Source organism: Choristoneura fumiferana, chromosome Z, assembly GCF_025370935.1.
Source record: "Choristoneura fumiferana chromosome Z, NRCan_CFum_1, whole genome shotgun sequence".
Classification (NCBI taxonomy): Eukaryota; Metazoa; Arthropoda; class Insecta; order Lepidoptera; family Tortricidae; genus Choristoneura; species Choristoneura fumiferana.
In genome coordinates, this window is record NC_133472.1 from 19,429,269 (window position 1) to 19,446,200 (window position 16,932).

At 37.7% G+C, this 16,932-nt stretch overlaps 1 protein-coding gene across 2 annotated transcripts in view; it reads left to right on the plus strand.

Moving 5' to 3' along the window:
• The first annotated feature begins 2,053 nt into the window (after positions 1-2,053).
• The window catches only part of cyp33 (peptidylprolyl isomerase cyclophilin-33), a 28,056-nt gene continuing 13,177 nt past the window's right edge, over positions 2,054-16,932 (plus strand). Inside the window, exons 1-4 of one of the 2 annotated variants that reach the window (XM_074091664.1) lie at positions 2,054-2,145; positions 2,221-2,460; positions 5,886-6,077; positions 7,612-7,818. In XM_074091664.1, coding sequence (XP_073947765.1) covers positions 2,251-2,460; positions 5,886-6,077; positions 7,612-7,818 — 609 coding nt within the window. In that variant the 5' untranslated portion in view covers positions 2,054-2,145; positions 2,221-2,250. The remainder of the gene's footprint in view (positions 2,146-2,220; positions 2,461-5,885; positions 6,078-7,611; positions 7,819-16,932) is intronic. The other variant, XM_074091671.1, reaches the window with a different exon arrangement.

Genomic DNA, 16,932 nt, shown 5'->3' on the forward strand with positions numbered 1-16,932 from the left:
ACTGCACGACACGAACTTTGAGTTTCGAGTTTCGTAGTAGCCCTGCTGATCGGCAGCAAGCGCCGGCAAGCTCACGTAAGCCTATACAAACGGGCCGTTTAAACGCTTGTGCTTCTTACAAGCTCTTACAGCTTGCCGAAGCTTGGCAAGCGTGTAAATCTAGCTGAATACTCAAAGGTGTAGTAAAGAGCTCGCTCGTTCCGTTTTATTCTTTGGTTTTATTTAATATATATATTCTGTGGAGGTTAGCGGTCTATGCATGGTCTATGCATGCATGGCCTATATGCCTAGAAGTAGAGGTCTATGCAAGGTCTATGTTATGACTGACATGTCATTTTTTTAAAATTTTTGTATTTTACGTTACGATCAGCAGGGCTACTACGAAACTCGTAACTTGAAGTTCGTGTCGCGCCGTCCCTCTCGCTCTCGTATTAAATAGTATAAGAGTATATGATATGATATGATATGATGTCCTCCATGTCGTGTCCGACAAAGGCGAACCTGACCCGAGACCTTCCTACACTTACACGTACAATGATAATGGTCAATTACATTGCGCGCCCTGTAATAGGACCTTTAAGACTAAGTTTGGCTTTGCCAGCCATATTCGGGCACATAAGCTCGTGCTGAGGCACCGACCGACTTCAGACTGGTAGAAAATTATTTTTATGGTTTTTTGTAGTCGGTTCAATTTTTTGTTATTTAGTGTTACGTACTATGTTACAAGACTACTCGGTCCTTGTATGCAAAAATACCAAGATTGGCCGTTGACCTTCTTTTCTATGGTTTTCTTGAGCGAACGAAGCCTCGTTACCGATAAAAATCTTTGTCATGAATTATATATTTATTTTTCTCAATAAGAATATTTTACATTTTATATCCGAAATGCAATTACTTAATAAAAAAAAATTAAAGTGATATTTCTTCTGTGCGTTCGATAATTACTAATTATCGGTACACGAAATCGAAATATATTTCTTATAGAATGCGATTTCCGACACAGAGGGACGGTGTGATACGAACGTACTTCGATTTGCAAGTTTCGTAGTAGCCCCTCAGTTTATACATATATCAGTGTTGGGTTGGCAGCGCTGCAGCAGTGCTGCCAGACACCCCGCTTTGCCGCTTTTTACCCCGCGTTTTTGGCACTGGCCCCACTATCCGCGTTAAGCTAACGCGGATCCGCTTTTTTAAAATATTATACACGAACAATCAAACGAACAACTTTTAAATGTTACCACTTGCTCGTGGAAAAAGGTGGTAAATTCAAAACATCGAACGAACGAAACAGCCGAACGCTTACGGCGCAGCGGAAGCACTAGTTGTACTATTCACACTTGTGCGCTTTTGCGATAAAGCCACTTCACTCACACAGTAGCGTATACTCAGAAAAAACCTATAAACGTATTCCGCATTTTCATTTAAAAATCTGCGCTATGAAAGCGCAGCTCCGCTCCCGCTTTTTGTACTCCGGCCGGCATCTGGCAACCAGGGCTTTAAATACCGTTAAAAAGTGGTAACGTTACCAACTGTCAAACCGATTTAACGTTAAATGATAATTAACGTTAAACGATTTACCGTTACTTATACAACTTTTTACCGGTATAAAAAATGGTAACGTTATCAGCTATTCATTAAATTAACGTTAATTCAAAAGTATCGTTAAATCATTTTAACGGTATTTATATTACTATTTACCGGTAAGCTTGGGTAACGTTAAATGGTAGATTATCCTCATTTATCGAGCGAGTATGCACGCGCTAAATTGGCAACACTCGGTAGCATAGCAAAAATTACTGATAGTGTTACTTCGGTATCGTTATAATAATGTGAATTGGGTTACGTTAACAAGCCCTACAATGTAAAGTAAATTTACCGGTAAAAATAACGGTAATTAGGTAACTTTAAATAATGTTAAGTTATCAATTAACGTTAAATTTCAATACCGGTACTAGGTATTTTTATGTTTATTACCGTTATTTAACGTTACTTAAAGTGTGAATTTGGTAACGTTAACAAGCCCTGCTGGCAACACTACGCTGCCGAGCGAGCAGCGAGCGGAGCAGGCAGGAGCACAGCGAGCAAAGGAAAGGAAGGATTTCTGGCTGGTGGCTGTGCCGGTGCCGGTGATACGCGGAAATTTTGGTATTATTTTGATTACAATTTGTTTAAAAGGTATAAAACAAGTTCATAAGGTTTCTAAACCGCCATTTTGAACAGATTATTGAAGGAAGTTCAGAATTTAGCGAAATGACCAGTAAGCCAAATTCCAAGCGCACGATATACGTTGGGGGCCTCGCCGAGGAAGTAAATGAGAAGGTTCTCAACGCCGCTTTTGTGCCTTTCGGGGACCTGGTAGATGTTCAGATACCTCTTGACTACGAGACAGAAAAACATAGGGGCTTTGCTTTCATTGAGTTCGAGAATGCAGAGGATGCTGCGGCGGCTATTGACAACATGGTATGTATGTGATAATAAATTAATATAATGAATTACTAGCTCTTGTGTTTCCCACAACTTCGTGCGAGCCCCTTGCATTGAGATCCTAGTACCTCCAGTAGATTTTGTTTAAAAGACGTGTGTTAGTAAGGATTTTTTTTTTAATCAGGACATTATTATTATGAAACATGTAGACAATCAAACAGTTAACCGCTACACGCCAAGTAACTCATTTTAGGCTAGCTGTTGTTGAGAACTATTCAACATTGACTGGCTGTTAAGACTGACTTCGACCCCCAAATCTTGAACCTAAAATGTTGAAATTTTGCATAGACAATACTTTGTCTGTAGGGAATAAAGATTGGAGTTTGCGAAATTATAACAGGATAGGGAGCTCAGCAAAAGATTGCTGCTCGCTTAAGGTAGTAGCCTTTATCCATGTTGTTTTATTTCAAATCAAGAGCAATTTCACTAATTTTTCTAGAAATTAATTATAATTAACACAAAATTTCTATATTGGCACTAAATTTGCATTCATATTAGAACTTAACTAAAGTGGCACTCAACAACTTACTGTCTTACTTAAAGAATGCTTGACCAGCAGATTTAACTCATAATTTCTATGTATACTTAGTGTTTTGATCCTCCTTTTGCCTTGGTTTTAGTGACAAAGTATAATATTTGGATGGAGGCTTAATAGGTGCTTTGGTCTAAACTGTAAGCCTATTAATGTTTGTGGTAAATTAATATATAATTAAACACTAATATTATAAATGTGAAATGTGTGTTTGTATGTTTGTCCTTCTTTCATGCTGCAACGAAGCAACGGATCAAAGAGTGACATAGGCTACTTTTTATCCTGGAAAAATGCACAGTTCCCAAGAGAACAGCGCATTTGTATGTACAGGCAAAAGCTAGTGCAAACTTCCATACATATAGGTCAAATTGAGAACCTCCTTTTTTGAAGTTTGTTAATTGAATGTAACTCACTTGACTAAGACATTTGGGTTGGAACTCTTAACACTCCAATGTAATCACCTCCTGAAGTTCCTTCATTCTTATTCCGGATACTATGTATTTGGGTCAATCAACTTTTAAATGTATGTTATGCTGTCCCATATAAACTCAGGAGACAGTGATACACTTTCTTAGAACAATGTTTGCAATATGTTTGTTTGTTTATAGTATTAACATGCTTAGATGAGCCATGAAGGAATTGCCTTAAAACTGTCACAACTCCTAACTTTAAGTGGATTTGTACACCATAAAATCATACTTTTAATAAGTAGCTCTGGAGACATTACCATGGCAACAAGCTACACTAAAAAGTTGATTGGACCTCAGCAAGTTGTGACCTATAGTCATCTCCCTCACTTATACGCACTTTATATTGGGCTTTAATCACTCCTGCTGACTTGTGCTCAGGCACCAACCAACATCAAACTGGTAGAAAAATATTTTCATGGTTTTTTTGTAATCGGTTCAATTTTTTGTTATAATTTTTTTCACACTCTTTAATGTATGTAATCTAAGATACAACTGCTCGTCACCTTTTACGATAGATTGCTTTTTCCGATGTCGAGACTCATTATGAATGACGACCGAATGGCCAAGTGGTTAGAGAACCTGACTATGAAGCTTAAGGTTCCGGGTTCGATTCCTGGCCAGTGCAGATATTTGTATGAATAATACAAATGTTTGTTCTCGGGTCTTGGGTGTTTAATATGTATTTAAGTTCTATATAAGTATGTTTATCCGTTGCCTAGTATCCATAGTACAATTTTTGCTTAGTTTGGGACTAGGTCAATTGGTTTCAAGTGTCCTATGATATTTATATTTATTTATTTATTATTAAGGAGTCCTGGTGCTTCATCACTTGTTTTACCTTACCATATGCCTTACGAGGAACATAAAGTGCTTTGCAACTGTGTCAAAGTAATTAAAATTCAACCCGTGAAATACTTGTTATTGAGTATTAACTCCGATGGTCAACTGTGGTCTTCATCATCCGTTCCACTTCACCAAATGATGATTTTCAAGAGCAAATGCACGAGTTACTACTAAATATATCCAATTTACTATAGGTGTCCCTACAACATTTGAAGAGTTCCCTTGATTGCCTTAAGATCCAATCATCAGATCCTTATTTGGTGCTTATGGGACCTAATTAAAGACATCTGTACACAAATGCAAAAAAAAAATTCTAATCAGTTCATAATTATAAATGACGGAGTTCTGAGGTAACAAACATAAAAAAAAAATACAACCCAATTGATAACCTCCTCCTTTTTTGAATTCGGTTAATAATATCTTCATAGCCATAATGACTGCAAATTTTGCATACAGGTAAATAGAACAGTTATTCAAGATTCCCTGGGGATTAGACACAAAAATATTTATTTGATCTGTTTAGCTCTAGCTGTTAAGAGACTTGGATAATTTTAGAGATACAGGTATTATTTTTTATTTGATGATTGTGGTTTTTGGGAATTCCTGCGGGATAGAAAACATTAGTTGACCTTAAATATTACCTAAGCGCGTATTCTTTGAAACCAAAAAGATCTTGAGAGAAGGATGTACCTAAGTCAGTATGAAAGTAAGATTTGAAAAAATTAATTTGTCAGATCTAATCTTTCTTCAGTCTAATCTAAAGGCTTACGCGAATGGTTCCGCGGGTAAAAGTTGGTAATCAATAATCGTAAATTTCTAGTAAGTACTCAGTCAACTTTTTATGTGTTAAGATTTCAAATTCAATTTCACTTTCCTTGTATTATATATATGCAATTGTTTTGTGAGTGGGCTGCGTTCATTACTCCTCGCTAAAACGGTTGGATGAAGTGGGATGAAAAATTTGATATTTGTCGCAGTAGAGTGGCGCCGTAAGAACTTTATTCCCTCTGGATTGGAGACATCAGTCATGCATGACAAGACAAGATAACTCGCGCTTGTCTCACTCTCCAAGTTGTGTAACGGAAATTTTCACTGCATGCCATATTATGTGGTCTAACATTATAAGTAGAATAGAATAGAATAGAATGGAATAGAATAGAAGACATTTATTCTCATTCACAAAGACACACAAATACAACCAAACTATAAAACAACAACAGCAAACACAAATAAAACAAAAAAAAAAGAAATACAAAAATTGAAATATATGATTTTGTGTGTCCCCGCAAAAATGAAACGTAAGTAGGATACTTTAATCACAATATTCCCACGCGACTGAAGAAATTCCAAAATTTAAGAAGCTGTTTAGGGCCGAGAAATTTGTTGCTTTTAATTTTATGCTATGTTAATGAAGACCATGATTACATTTTTGGGACCCCAGGGACTTTTTTAAATACGGTATTTCAATTCAACTGCTAGATTTAACGGTTTACGCGTGTGCTGCCGCAGGTAAAGACTAGTAATATGTATTGATGTAGCCTGCATAACTTTTCCAGAATGATTCTGAACTGTTTGGTCGGACTGTCAGAGTGAATATTGCAGCACCACAGCGCATCAAGGAAGGCTCTACACGTCCAGTATGGTCTGAAGATACATGGCTGCAGAAGCATGCAGGGGAAACCCTGCCTTTAGAGAAAGATGGTGCAGAATCGGAACAAAAAGATGACCCTGAATCACAAAAAAACACTGTGAGTATTATACCTAATTACTCAAATGAACTACATACCTATATACATATCCAGTATATAGTCTTATGTATTTTCATGTCAATAATATTAGATGATGGATGATAATTTTGTTGAATGATACAAAAATTACACTGCAGAAAAGTTGGATAAAGTGGGATGAGACAATTTGACATCCCAAACTGGGGTCCCTCTGTATCAGACATCTGTCCTGGTTGTCAAGGTGAGATAACTCGGGCTTTCTCCCTCTCCATTAGTTGTGTAACGGCGGTTTCCTTTGCACATGTTTAACTATTAACGGAGTAGAATACTGGAATACCAGCGAAGTCGACTTTCTTTATTCTCTGCGACTGGGGCCACTTTAAATGAATACTTTATCAAATACATTTTCATTTCGGCTGTGTGCAACTTTTGTTCGTGCTTTTTGAGGGTGGTCCAACACTCTGCTCCATAAGTCATTGCGGGTCTGACAGCAGTTTTGTAAATTTTGCCTTTAGTTTTTATTGGCATTTTGTTATCGCAGAGGACGCCAGATAGGGATCGCCATTTCAGCCAAGCTTGTTTACTCGATGATTCACGTCTTCTTCTATGTGCGCATCTGTCGTAAGCATGGCCAGATATTTAAAGCGGGAATGGGTAGTGCTGTGGAGTCAATAAGTATGTCACATATTTCTTCAGAGCCCCAAAGTCACATTCCATGAATTCTGTTTTTACGACTAACTCGCAGGCCGTGCCGTTCAAGCTCCCCAGCCATGTGTTGAAAGTATTTTGTAGCCTGATTAATGTTCCGCAGAAACATGCACCATGGGATCTGGTGATATGGTCCAAGTAAGGTTAAAAAGTAGTGACTTAGAACCTTGGTTACTCCTACGGGTCGCTAATCCCTGCTCTCTTTATCTAGTGCTGACGTACCGTACATATCTTGAATTAGAGTGATGTATGATGGGATCTTTGTGAATGATAACGCTTGCCAAACCAGCTCTCTTCTGTAAACTAATTGACTGACAGTCCTAAACATACTTAATACGTATAATAATATTTAATACATACTTAAATACATTGAACATTCATGACTACAGAACAATCCTTGCTGAACCGATTGCCGATTGAAATAATGGGATAGGGAATATCCCAAAAAATAATTGTTCCGATATTCATATTTTTTATATTAATTTCCACCCCAATCTGGGATTGAGTAGTTATGTGAGCTTCTTAGTCAAGTTCTCCAAACATGAAACTCAATTTTACTTTTAGTAAAGCATAGATTTTAGACGACCAGATGGCCTAGTGGTTAGAGAACCTGACTATGAAGCTTGAGGTCCCGGGTTCGATTCCCGTGTTGGGGCAGATATTTGTATGAAAAATATGAATGTTTCTTCTCGGGGCTTGGGTGTTCAATATGTATTTTAAGTATGTATCTATCTATATAATTATATTTATCCGTTGCTTAGTATCCATAACACAAGCTTTGCTTTGTCCCGTGTCTTTTTTTAATAGATGACGCGTTGAACTGATCAATTTATTTGTTTCTTCGCAGGTGCAGGCAGTAGCAAAACCAATAGAAAAACGTAACCCTCAAGTTTATTTTGACATGAATGTTGGAAAGCAGGAACTTGGTCGCATCATCATTATGCTAAGAGCCGATGTAGTTCCAAAAACTGCAGAAAACTTCAGAGCTCTGTGTACTCATGAAAAAGGCTTTGGATATCAAGGGAGCAGCTTTCATCGCATTATTCCAGACTTTGTATCCTTTTCAATTTTCTTCTGTGCATAACTTTACATTCCGTCGGGGATACTGCAATACCGCGTAACTAGCATTTTCCATAAGGTAATTTGCACTGTCAGGACAGTACAATGTCAGTACTGTTAGTGCAGTGAAAATTATACCTTATGAAAAATTTTAGTTACGCGGTATTCCCGTATCTTCGATGATACCTACATAAAAATAAAATTGCTTGCTTGGAAATTGGACCCTGCTGCTTATCCTTTCGTACTATTGGCTGAGAGCTGTGTGTTTAGGTTTAGGTACTGTTTCACGATCCAATGATTAGTGTTAACTGACGGTTAAATGTCATGCCGTCTCTATTTGTTTTCTTCGAATAGACGGAGACGGCATCACATTTAACCGTCAGTTAACACTTATCAATGGATGCTGAAACAGCACCTTAGACTCGAAATAGTAAGGGGTGGTTTCACCATCCATTGATTAGTGATAACTGATGGTTAGATGTGATGCCGTCTGTATTTGTTTTGTTCGAATAGACATAAATGGCATCACATTTAACCGTCAGTTAACACTAATCAAAGGATGGTGAAACAGCCCCTAAGAATTTCAAATTCACTGGGGCCGCTTTTGTTAGTAAAGTTTTGTCACGTTTGGCGAGTCGATAAGCATCCTGTATATGCTTATACAAGCCGCTGATATGATATGAGTTCGTTGTAGACTTGCCAATGAATTAGGATTAAATATTTCTGTAGATTATAGTGTGTTAAGTCAATGTTTTTTTGATAAAAACTAAAATTGTTTTGTAATAGCTTATGCCCGCGACTTCGTCTGCGCGGATCTAGGTTATCGCGCGGTGGCTACCTCTACCGGAATAAAAGGTATCCTATGTTGATCTTTGGGGTTCAAACTACCTATATACCAAATTTCATCAAAATCGGTTCAGTGGTATCGACGTGAAAGCGTAACAGACAGACAGACAGAGTTACTTTCGCATTTATAATATTAAGTAGGGATTAATTACACAGTCTACAAGTGAAACCGTCTAGTTAAGTACGTTAGCGATAACGATAACTGGCGGTTGTTAATGGTTTTTCATAATTTTTTACATACAGTCGTGGCCCACTAATTATGAACAGCCTTAGTATTATATATACTTTTTATAAAACTGCTAAGTTGTATTTTAATATTAAAACTTATTTATTTTGTTTAACTATTACTTACTTAATTGAAGTATATATGAAGTTGATTAAAACAAGTTTTAACAGCAAAAAAAATATAGATAATTATAAAAAAAGACATTTGAAATTAATTTATCCCATGAAAATAAACTGGCATACTAATTATAACGGAAACGAAAACACATGAACTACAAAGGACATTGCTGAAGTTATGTTAATATTTGATAGGGAATCCCTTATTCTGTAGCACTGCTAGACATCTTTTCGTCATAGACTCCACTAGGGAGGGCACTGCATCTTTCTACAGGTATAGATCTCCATGATTCAAGTGTCGCCTCATAACGTTCGTTTAGATTTCTAATATTTTTATTGGCCAGAATTTTTTTGACGTCATTCCAAATGTTCTCTATAGGGTTGAGATCTGGACTGCAGGAGGGCCAAGTCATTACAGAAACAGAATTACGATGGAACCAGTCCTTTACAGATTTCGCAGTGTGTTTGGGGTCGTTGTCTTGTTGAAATTCCCAAACAATTGGTAAATTTTCTTCAGCGTATGGCAGCATGGTGCTCTCCAAAATGTCTCTGTACACATGCTGTCATAATACCGTCAATTCGCACCAATGGTCCCACGCCATGCCAAGAAATACAAACCCATAATTTAATATTCCCTCCGCCATGTTTCACTGTTACAGTTGTGTACTTGGGATTATTTATTTTTGTTTCATCAAACCATAACACATGCTTCCACTGAGTCAAAGTCCAGTCTTTGTGTTATTTTGCAAATTTAACCCTTGCATCTCTGTTTTTCTTGTTGACTAATGGTTTCTTGCGAGCTACCCTACCAAATAAATTCGCTTCGTTCAATCGTTTCCTTATAGTACGAGCTCCCAGACCAGATTGTTTCCAAAAAGTTGTAGTTTTATCTTATCTGACAGTGTAGGATTTTTTTTCGCCATCCTAACAATTAGGGCGTCAGTTCGGGGGGTTGTTTTACGTGCTCGTTGTTTCCGCTGGACTTTCTGGCATGTTCGATTCTTCTTAAAATATCTAATCGCATTAAATACTTTCGTTTTCGAACATTTAAGGTGTTCGGTAACCTTTCGATATTTCCACTTCCTCTCTAAAACCAATGTTACTATGGTGTTACTGATGGAAGCATCAGAACTTGTCTGTTCTGTATCGAGCTATGTAAAATGTGTTTGTCCTTAATTAGTGGGCCACGACTGTATAGGCCAGCCTGCACCAACTAGATCTAAAATAAAATTAAGCTTAAATCTGATTTAAGCCCGACAGTTCCAGGTTTTGACACAGCTGAATTTAAAACTAAGGCTGTGTGTGCGACAGAGGTGTGCGAGGGTGTTTTGAGGCATGTATTTTCATGAACCAATAGAAACGCTTCTTTTACCTATCCTCGCACAGCACCGCTATAATGGAAACAGCTGAGCGGAGCGAGGCGAAGTAAATAAAGCGTTCCTATTGGCTCCTGAAAAACATTCCTCGCAACACAATTTGACACATCTCTAGTTGCAGCGCAGCCCTAAACTAGATTTATCTTTTTGGTGCAAATGTTTAAAACTTCACAAGTACAGATCTATTGAATAATGTTTTCCATCGTATTTTGTGGAATAACTTCGTATTCATCTTGCTTTCTCAATAAGCTTCAGTAAGCTAGTTGAGAAAGCAAGATAAATACGAACTTTTCCGACAAAGTACAATGGCAAAACATTATTCAATAGATCTGTAAACACGTTTAGATGAGTGAAAGGACTTATCCTACTCCTACTAATATTATAAATGTGAAAATTCGTGTGTGAGTATGTTTGTTACTTCTTCACGCTGAAACGGCTGGATGAAATTTGGCAAAAAGTTAGATAAAAACCTGGATTAAAATATAGGGTACTTTTTATCCCGATATTGCCACGGGATAGGGATAAAATCTCGAAATAACAACCGCTGGGCTTACCCCGTTATTTGAACAGACCCCGTTATCAGTGGTAAAGATTTAATGAAATCGAATCATAGGGTGTTCATACAATATCTACAAGGTGTTAATTAAATAACTGAAAACCTCATACACCCCAAATTTTTTTTTTATTTTAAGTTATTTTAATGCTTTTGTTTACAAATCTATATTAATAATTTCGTACCGGTCTACGGTAGACTCGAACGACATGCACATCAAATTGAAGAGCGTAAAAAATTAGTCAATCCGAGTCGACAACTTGTAGGCGGAAAATTCGGATTATCGAGTATTTTCAATATAAACTTGAATAAATTACTAAGTATATAATGGCGTTGCGAAGTAAACATGTCAATGTCATTACATCAAAGTGGCGTTAGTGTCACGTCATCACGTGTCACAGGTTCGTATTTCGTTCTCCATTGTGACCTCTTAAAGGCCCCACACACGGTACGATTCGTCGTTTTTCATCAGATCGATCGTACAGCATCATAGTTATTTGGGCAAATAAGATTTAGGAAAAATATCTACTGGTGAAATACCGACGTAGGTTAGCTGTGAAAGTGTTTGTGATAATATTAAGGCTGGGAATATACGTCGAATTTTCGGTAAGTACGACTACGACAGTCATTACACTGGCAAAAAAAATTTTTCAAACATTATTATGAGTCTACATTTTACCCGAGCGAAGCCGGGTTTTCATCTAGTATCTTAATGATTTCAAGAGATATTCGTATGTTTTGTTAAGTCAGTAATTCTACTTTACTTGTAACTCTACGCTAGCAATTAGTGCTTGTCAGTGGAGCTTTGCCGTTTCTCGTGACGTAATGCATGACGTTTGTCAATGCCTTAGGCTGCGTCTCCACCAGAGGTGTTCGAGGATGTGTTGGGAGGAATATGTTTGCCATTCATGAACCACCGCTTTATTTACCTATCCTCGCACAGCACATCTCTGGTGGAAATAGTTGAGCGGAGCGAGGATAGGTAAATGAAGCGTTTTTATTGGTTCATGACAAATGCATTCCTCGCTGTCGCAACACATCCCCGCATATCTCTGGTGCAAACGCAACCTTAACCTAGTAGGTAGGTAAGGTAGTCTCTGTCTGCCAGAAACTAGTGGTCCTTCGTTCGTATCCAGTGAAGACATTTATTTGTTCACTTTGTGTCTGAGTTTTTGATATCTTCCTAGATTTTAGGTAAATATTTTAGAGACAAAAGTCTTCAAAATTCGGTTTCAATGGTCTTGCCTCTCTAATACAACCGAGGATCTCAAATACGGTGCTGGTAGTATTTGATATTTTAACTTTATTTAGTAAATAAAAACACTTCCATTAAATATGCTCATTTAATAACACTACTACTATTATTTACAAACACCATTATCAAAAAATATCTACGAATCGTAGTGGCATACAGCTTACTCGAGCAACGACTCAAAATGCCTGCCATTTTGCTGAATACAAAGTAATGCTCGTCGTCTCAAATTGGTTTTGAGCGAGTTGAGCGCTTCATTATTATTCTTCACCGCTTCGAATGCTGTTATGATTTTTCGTCGCAGCTCAGCTTCAGTTGATGGGACGTATTCATCATCGTAGACTATGGTCTTCACCCGACCCCATAAACGTAAGTCGTCAAATCAGGGGACCTAGCAGGCCACTGGACTGGAGCTCCACGGCCGATCCAATGTCGTCCGTACTGTTCATCCCAATGTCTTCTGACGTTAATTTGGAAATGAGCCGGCGCGCCGTCATGCTGGTAGTACATATTCCTAGCTCTTTCCAAAGGAACGTCATTCTCTTCACGCCACTGAAATAACAATTCCGAAAGAGTATCCCTCAGAAAGTGCAAATATGTCTCACCATTTAGTCGTGGCAAAAACACCGGCCCCAGTACGTAAGGTCCTATGATTCCTGCCCTAACATTCAATGAAAACCGATGTTGAAATGAATCTTCTTCCAATAAAAAAGGGTTCTCGGGTTCTCGTAAGGGTAGTCGTGCCTGTTATGCTGGTTAAATAAACCTCTTCTTGTGAAGGGTACATTCGTCAGTCCAAAGAATGTTCCTATCCCAGTGTCTGAGAAACCATTCACAGAACGTAACACGCGGCTCATAGTCCAAGGGAGTTAACTCTTGGCATCGTCTGTAGTGATATGGGTGTTGTTGATAATTTTTTTTTTTATATTCCACACTTGTATGTGGCTACAGGCGAAACGTCTTCCTGCTTGTCTCGTGCTTGCCGTTGGCTTATTACGGAAATAATCCAATATTGCGTCTTCCAAACCTGGATCCAGGACTTCAGCACCTCTACCTACGGCTGTTGAGGGAGCATCTGCGTAGCTGCTGACATTGTCCCGTTGGATACCGTAACACCAAACTCTTCTCAAAAAGTAGCACAGCTAAATTGACGTTATCGTTGCAACGCGCTAGCATCCGAACCATTTCACAATATTAAACATTCGTGTATCTAAACGCCATCGTGATAGTTATTGCGAGAAAACTTAGAACCTCGAGTTTTACAGAAGTAAATGACATGACATGACGTATCAACTTAGAAAATCAAAACTAACAGAAAAACGGCCAGTAAATATGCAACCTCGCCAATACATTGGAGTGCTATGTTGCATATGTAACTTTTAGACAGGGCACCGTTTAAAATGGATTTAATAAAAGAAACACAAGCTACCCTAAAATAAAGTGCAATCGATTCTACTCTCGATTCTGTACAAACTACTTTCTGGTTTTCAGTTAATTAATTAACACCTTGTATATATATAAAAGACATTTATTTATGATTATGGACTTTTACGCCCAAATGAAACCTTTTTTTAAACCCGTTGGCATACAATATACCTATGAATAAAAATAGTATATTGTTTTCATCAAATAGGTTATCAAATTATACACACTAAAAATATTAATGTGCAGTCCCCTACTCTAGCATTTTCATTAAATTTTCACCCCTGATAACAGCTGGACGTCTGGAATAACACATAGGCTACTTTTTATTCTCACGGGGTAGGGCTAAAATCTCGAAATAACAAACGCTGCGTTTAATCTTGAAATTTTGGACAGTTGTTCTTAACACAACCACAATGAAGACCACGATATAAATTTTGGAAATTCCCAGGGGAATTGTGTAAAATTCCGGCATTTCAATTGTAAGTACCAGATCGAATACGTACTGTTTCATCACGACACCAGCTCATTCGTCCAGAGTTGTGTTGGTTGTGGTTGAAAAGAAAAAAGTAGTTTCAAATGGGGTCGTTTTTTCTTCAACAAAGCGTTAAATTTATCCAATAAATAGTACTGCCCTGTTATCGTTTTTCCATTTTATAAGAAGTCAAAATATATAATACCCTCTGAATTCCAAAAAACGGTCGCCATGACCTTTCCAGCTTTGGGACGGTTTTTGCTCTACTCTCTATGGAGCAGGTTCGCCCGTGTATTTTTGGACCTCATTTTGGGACAGTCTCATTTTATTGTATAATCAAATACTACAATATATCACGAATGTAAGACAAAAACTCACTCAGTGCTCTGTGGCATAGTTTTTTGAGAAAATGAGTTTCAAACTTTAAGTCCCGGAATTATATAAACAAACAGAAATATATATATATGCCTATGTACAGCAGTGGACGTCTTTCGGCTGACATGATGATGATGAATATATATACTACAACCGTAAGACCCACTTTTGTAACATGGCTCGAGAGGGCTAATATATAGCTACATTTTGAAATATTAGTCGGTCCCATGTTAATCACGTTTATATGAAAATAGTTAAAAAAAATCTGGCTAAGAACTTCAATATTACCGGCTGCTTTTTGTTTTAAAATGTAGCCATATGTGTAAACTATAACCACAAAAAATCTCAGCCGCTTGAACCGCGGAACTTCGGAGATATCATTCCTTGAAAAAAAAAACGGATTCCGGGATTATGATAAAACATTGTCGTATTTATGTGTTTAGCCATGTACTGTAAACCTATCATTTTCGTTAGTAAGAACTGATGTAAATTCACTTTCATCAGTTTCAGTGCACTCAAAATTCTCATCGTCATCATCGTCATCGTTGTTATTAAAGTCAAAAGTTTTTAACATTTCAATGACCGGACGAGGCAAAGATATTCTTTTCAGGCTATTTTGACGTCTTGTCAGCCTTGTATTGGATACGACTGGATCGGAAGACTCAAGTGCTCTTTGGAACGAATCTTTAATACTGTGCTGTCTATTGTCTTTCCGGCTACGGTGTTCGCGATCATATCGCCAAAATTTGTTTCTGGACTGTCCAGCCTGTTCGGACTGCAATCCTATTGGCAGCGCTAAACTTTCAATAATGTTTTGGCCGTGAACTAAACTAAAATTTTGTGCATAGTTGTGGTCATGGGGTGCCAGTTACAAGGCTCTACGTATTTTTTTGCCAAAATTTTGTTAAAATTGCCGAATTTTACAGAGTCGATGGGCAGCCCACAATTTATGGCGACAAGAATGACATGTATATCGTCCACAAGCCATCTATTTGGCCCAAGTATGTCGGCAAATATTCCGCGATTTTCGTAAGTGGAAAAGACCCGTCGAGCTGTATTGCCGTCATTCGTTGTTCCGGATCTGGGTCGGACAACGTCGACGAGTAATCCTAATTGCCCGTCCCTTATTTCCGCTTGTATCCTTTTTTTGCGGTCTTCGGTTATTTTCCAGCTTCGGATGAATTTGAGACTCGGCATTGTCTTACACTGGGGTCATTTTTATATCCTAAATGGAGCAAAAACTTCAAACACCTTATGAACGCATGAAGGGGACTCCATACCATTTTTTATTGCTTCTTCGTCAATCGGCGTAGAGAATGCCAAATCAAAATCATTAAATTTTGTGGATGTCATATTTACAAATGGGGCATCTAAGTTGTGAATACGTATTATGTATGATATTTATACACTTTACCATCAATGATGCTCAAGGTAAGATTGCAAGTCGTTTTTATACTGAATTCTTTGGATGTCACTGCCGTGATTGGAGCTAAGTGTCGCAATTGATCCTCTACATAATCTTTTTCCCCAAGAATAAGGTCTTTTGACTCTTTTCAGTATTGAATATGTAAAGGTCTGCAGGATCTAAAAGACTGGGGAGTTGAATTTAACCACAAAGTTTCTTTGCGACCGGTTTCAACTATTCTTAAGGGCACAAACGTCGTGGCAAAGATGGTATTTTCGTCATACGAAGGATCTTGGGGAGATTTTTGTGTATAAAAGGATTGGCCTGTACTGCCATCAAAGCCCCATGACCATGACCCTTCACAAATTTCGGTGAAATGTTCTCGTTCACAGTATTCGTTAATTATATCATCTCAGATCACACTTTCCTTAATTTCTATGAAACAGAAGTACATAGGTCGAATAATTCTTTGATATTTTGTAGATTTTGAGTGTGCATTATTGTGTATGACCAGAATTAGGATGTGGGTTGACATTATCCCATGGCCTTATTAGAGTTTTAACTTTGCGGGAGCTATTCTTCCAATGTCCCGGTACTTGAATTTAAACGGCTTCCAAAAATACATTATTGGATTTTGAAGCGTGCCGTGAATGAAGATCATAAAATAATGTTTTCAGTGATTGATATAATGTTTCGCAGTAGATTTGGAGTTAAACCTTGACTATGATAACCAATATAAGATGTGGGGGAATATATCCCTTCGCCTGATTAACGAAAACTATGGTCTATTTCTAAAATGAAGATACTAAAATGACAGTCTGAAATGTCAAAAGTAAAACTAATGTGGCCAGCATAAAAGGAACAGTGCTGCTCCATGATTGCGGTTTCGTAAATAACCGATAAAATGTATATTTTACGATAGCAAAAATAACATAATAGTATTCAATATTCTACTTTCCATTTTGTAAATATAAATGCACTTTTTTAGACCGGTCTGAGTGGAGAGCCTTGGGGGAGGCCTATGTCCAGCAGTGGACGTCTTTCGGCTGACATGATGATGATG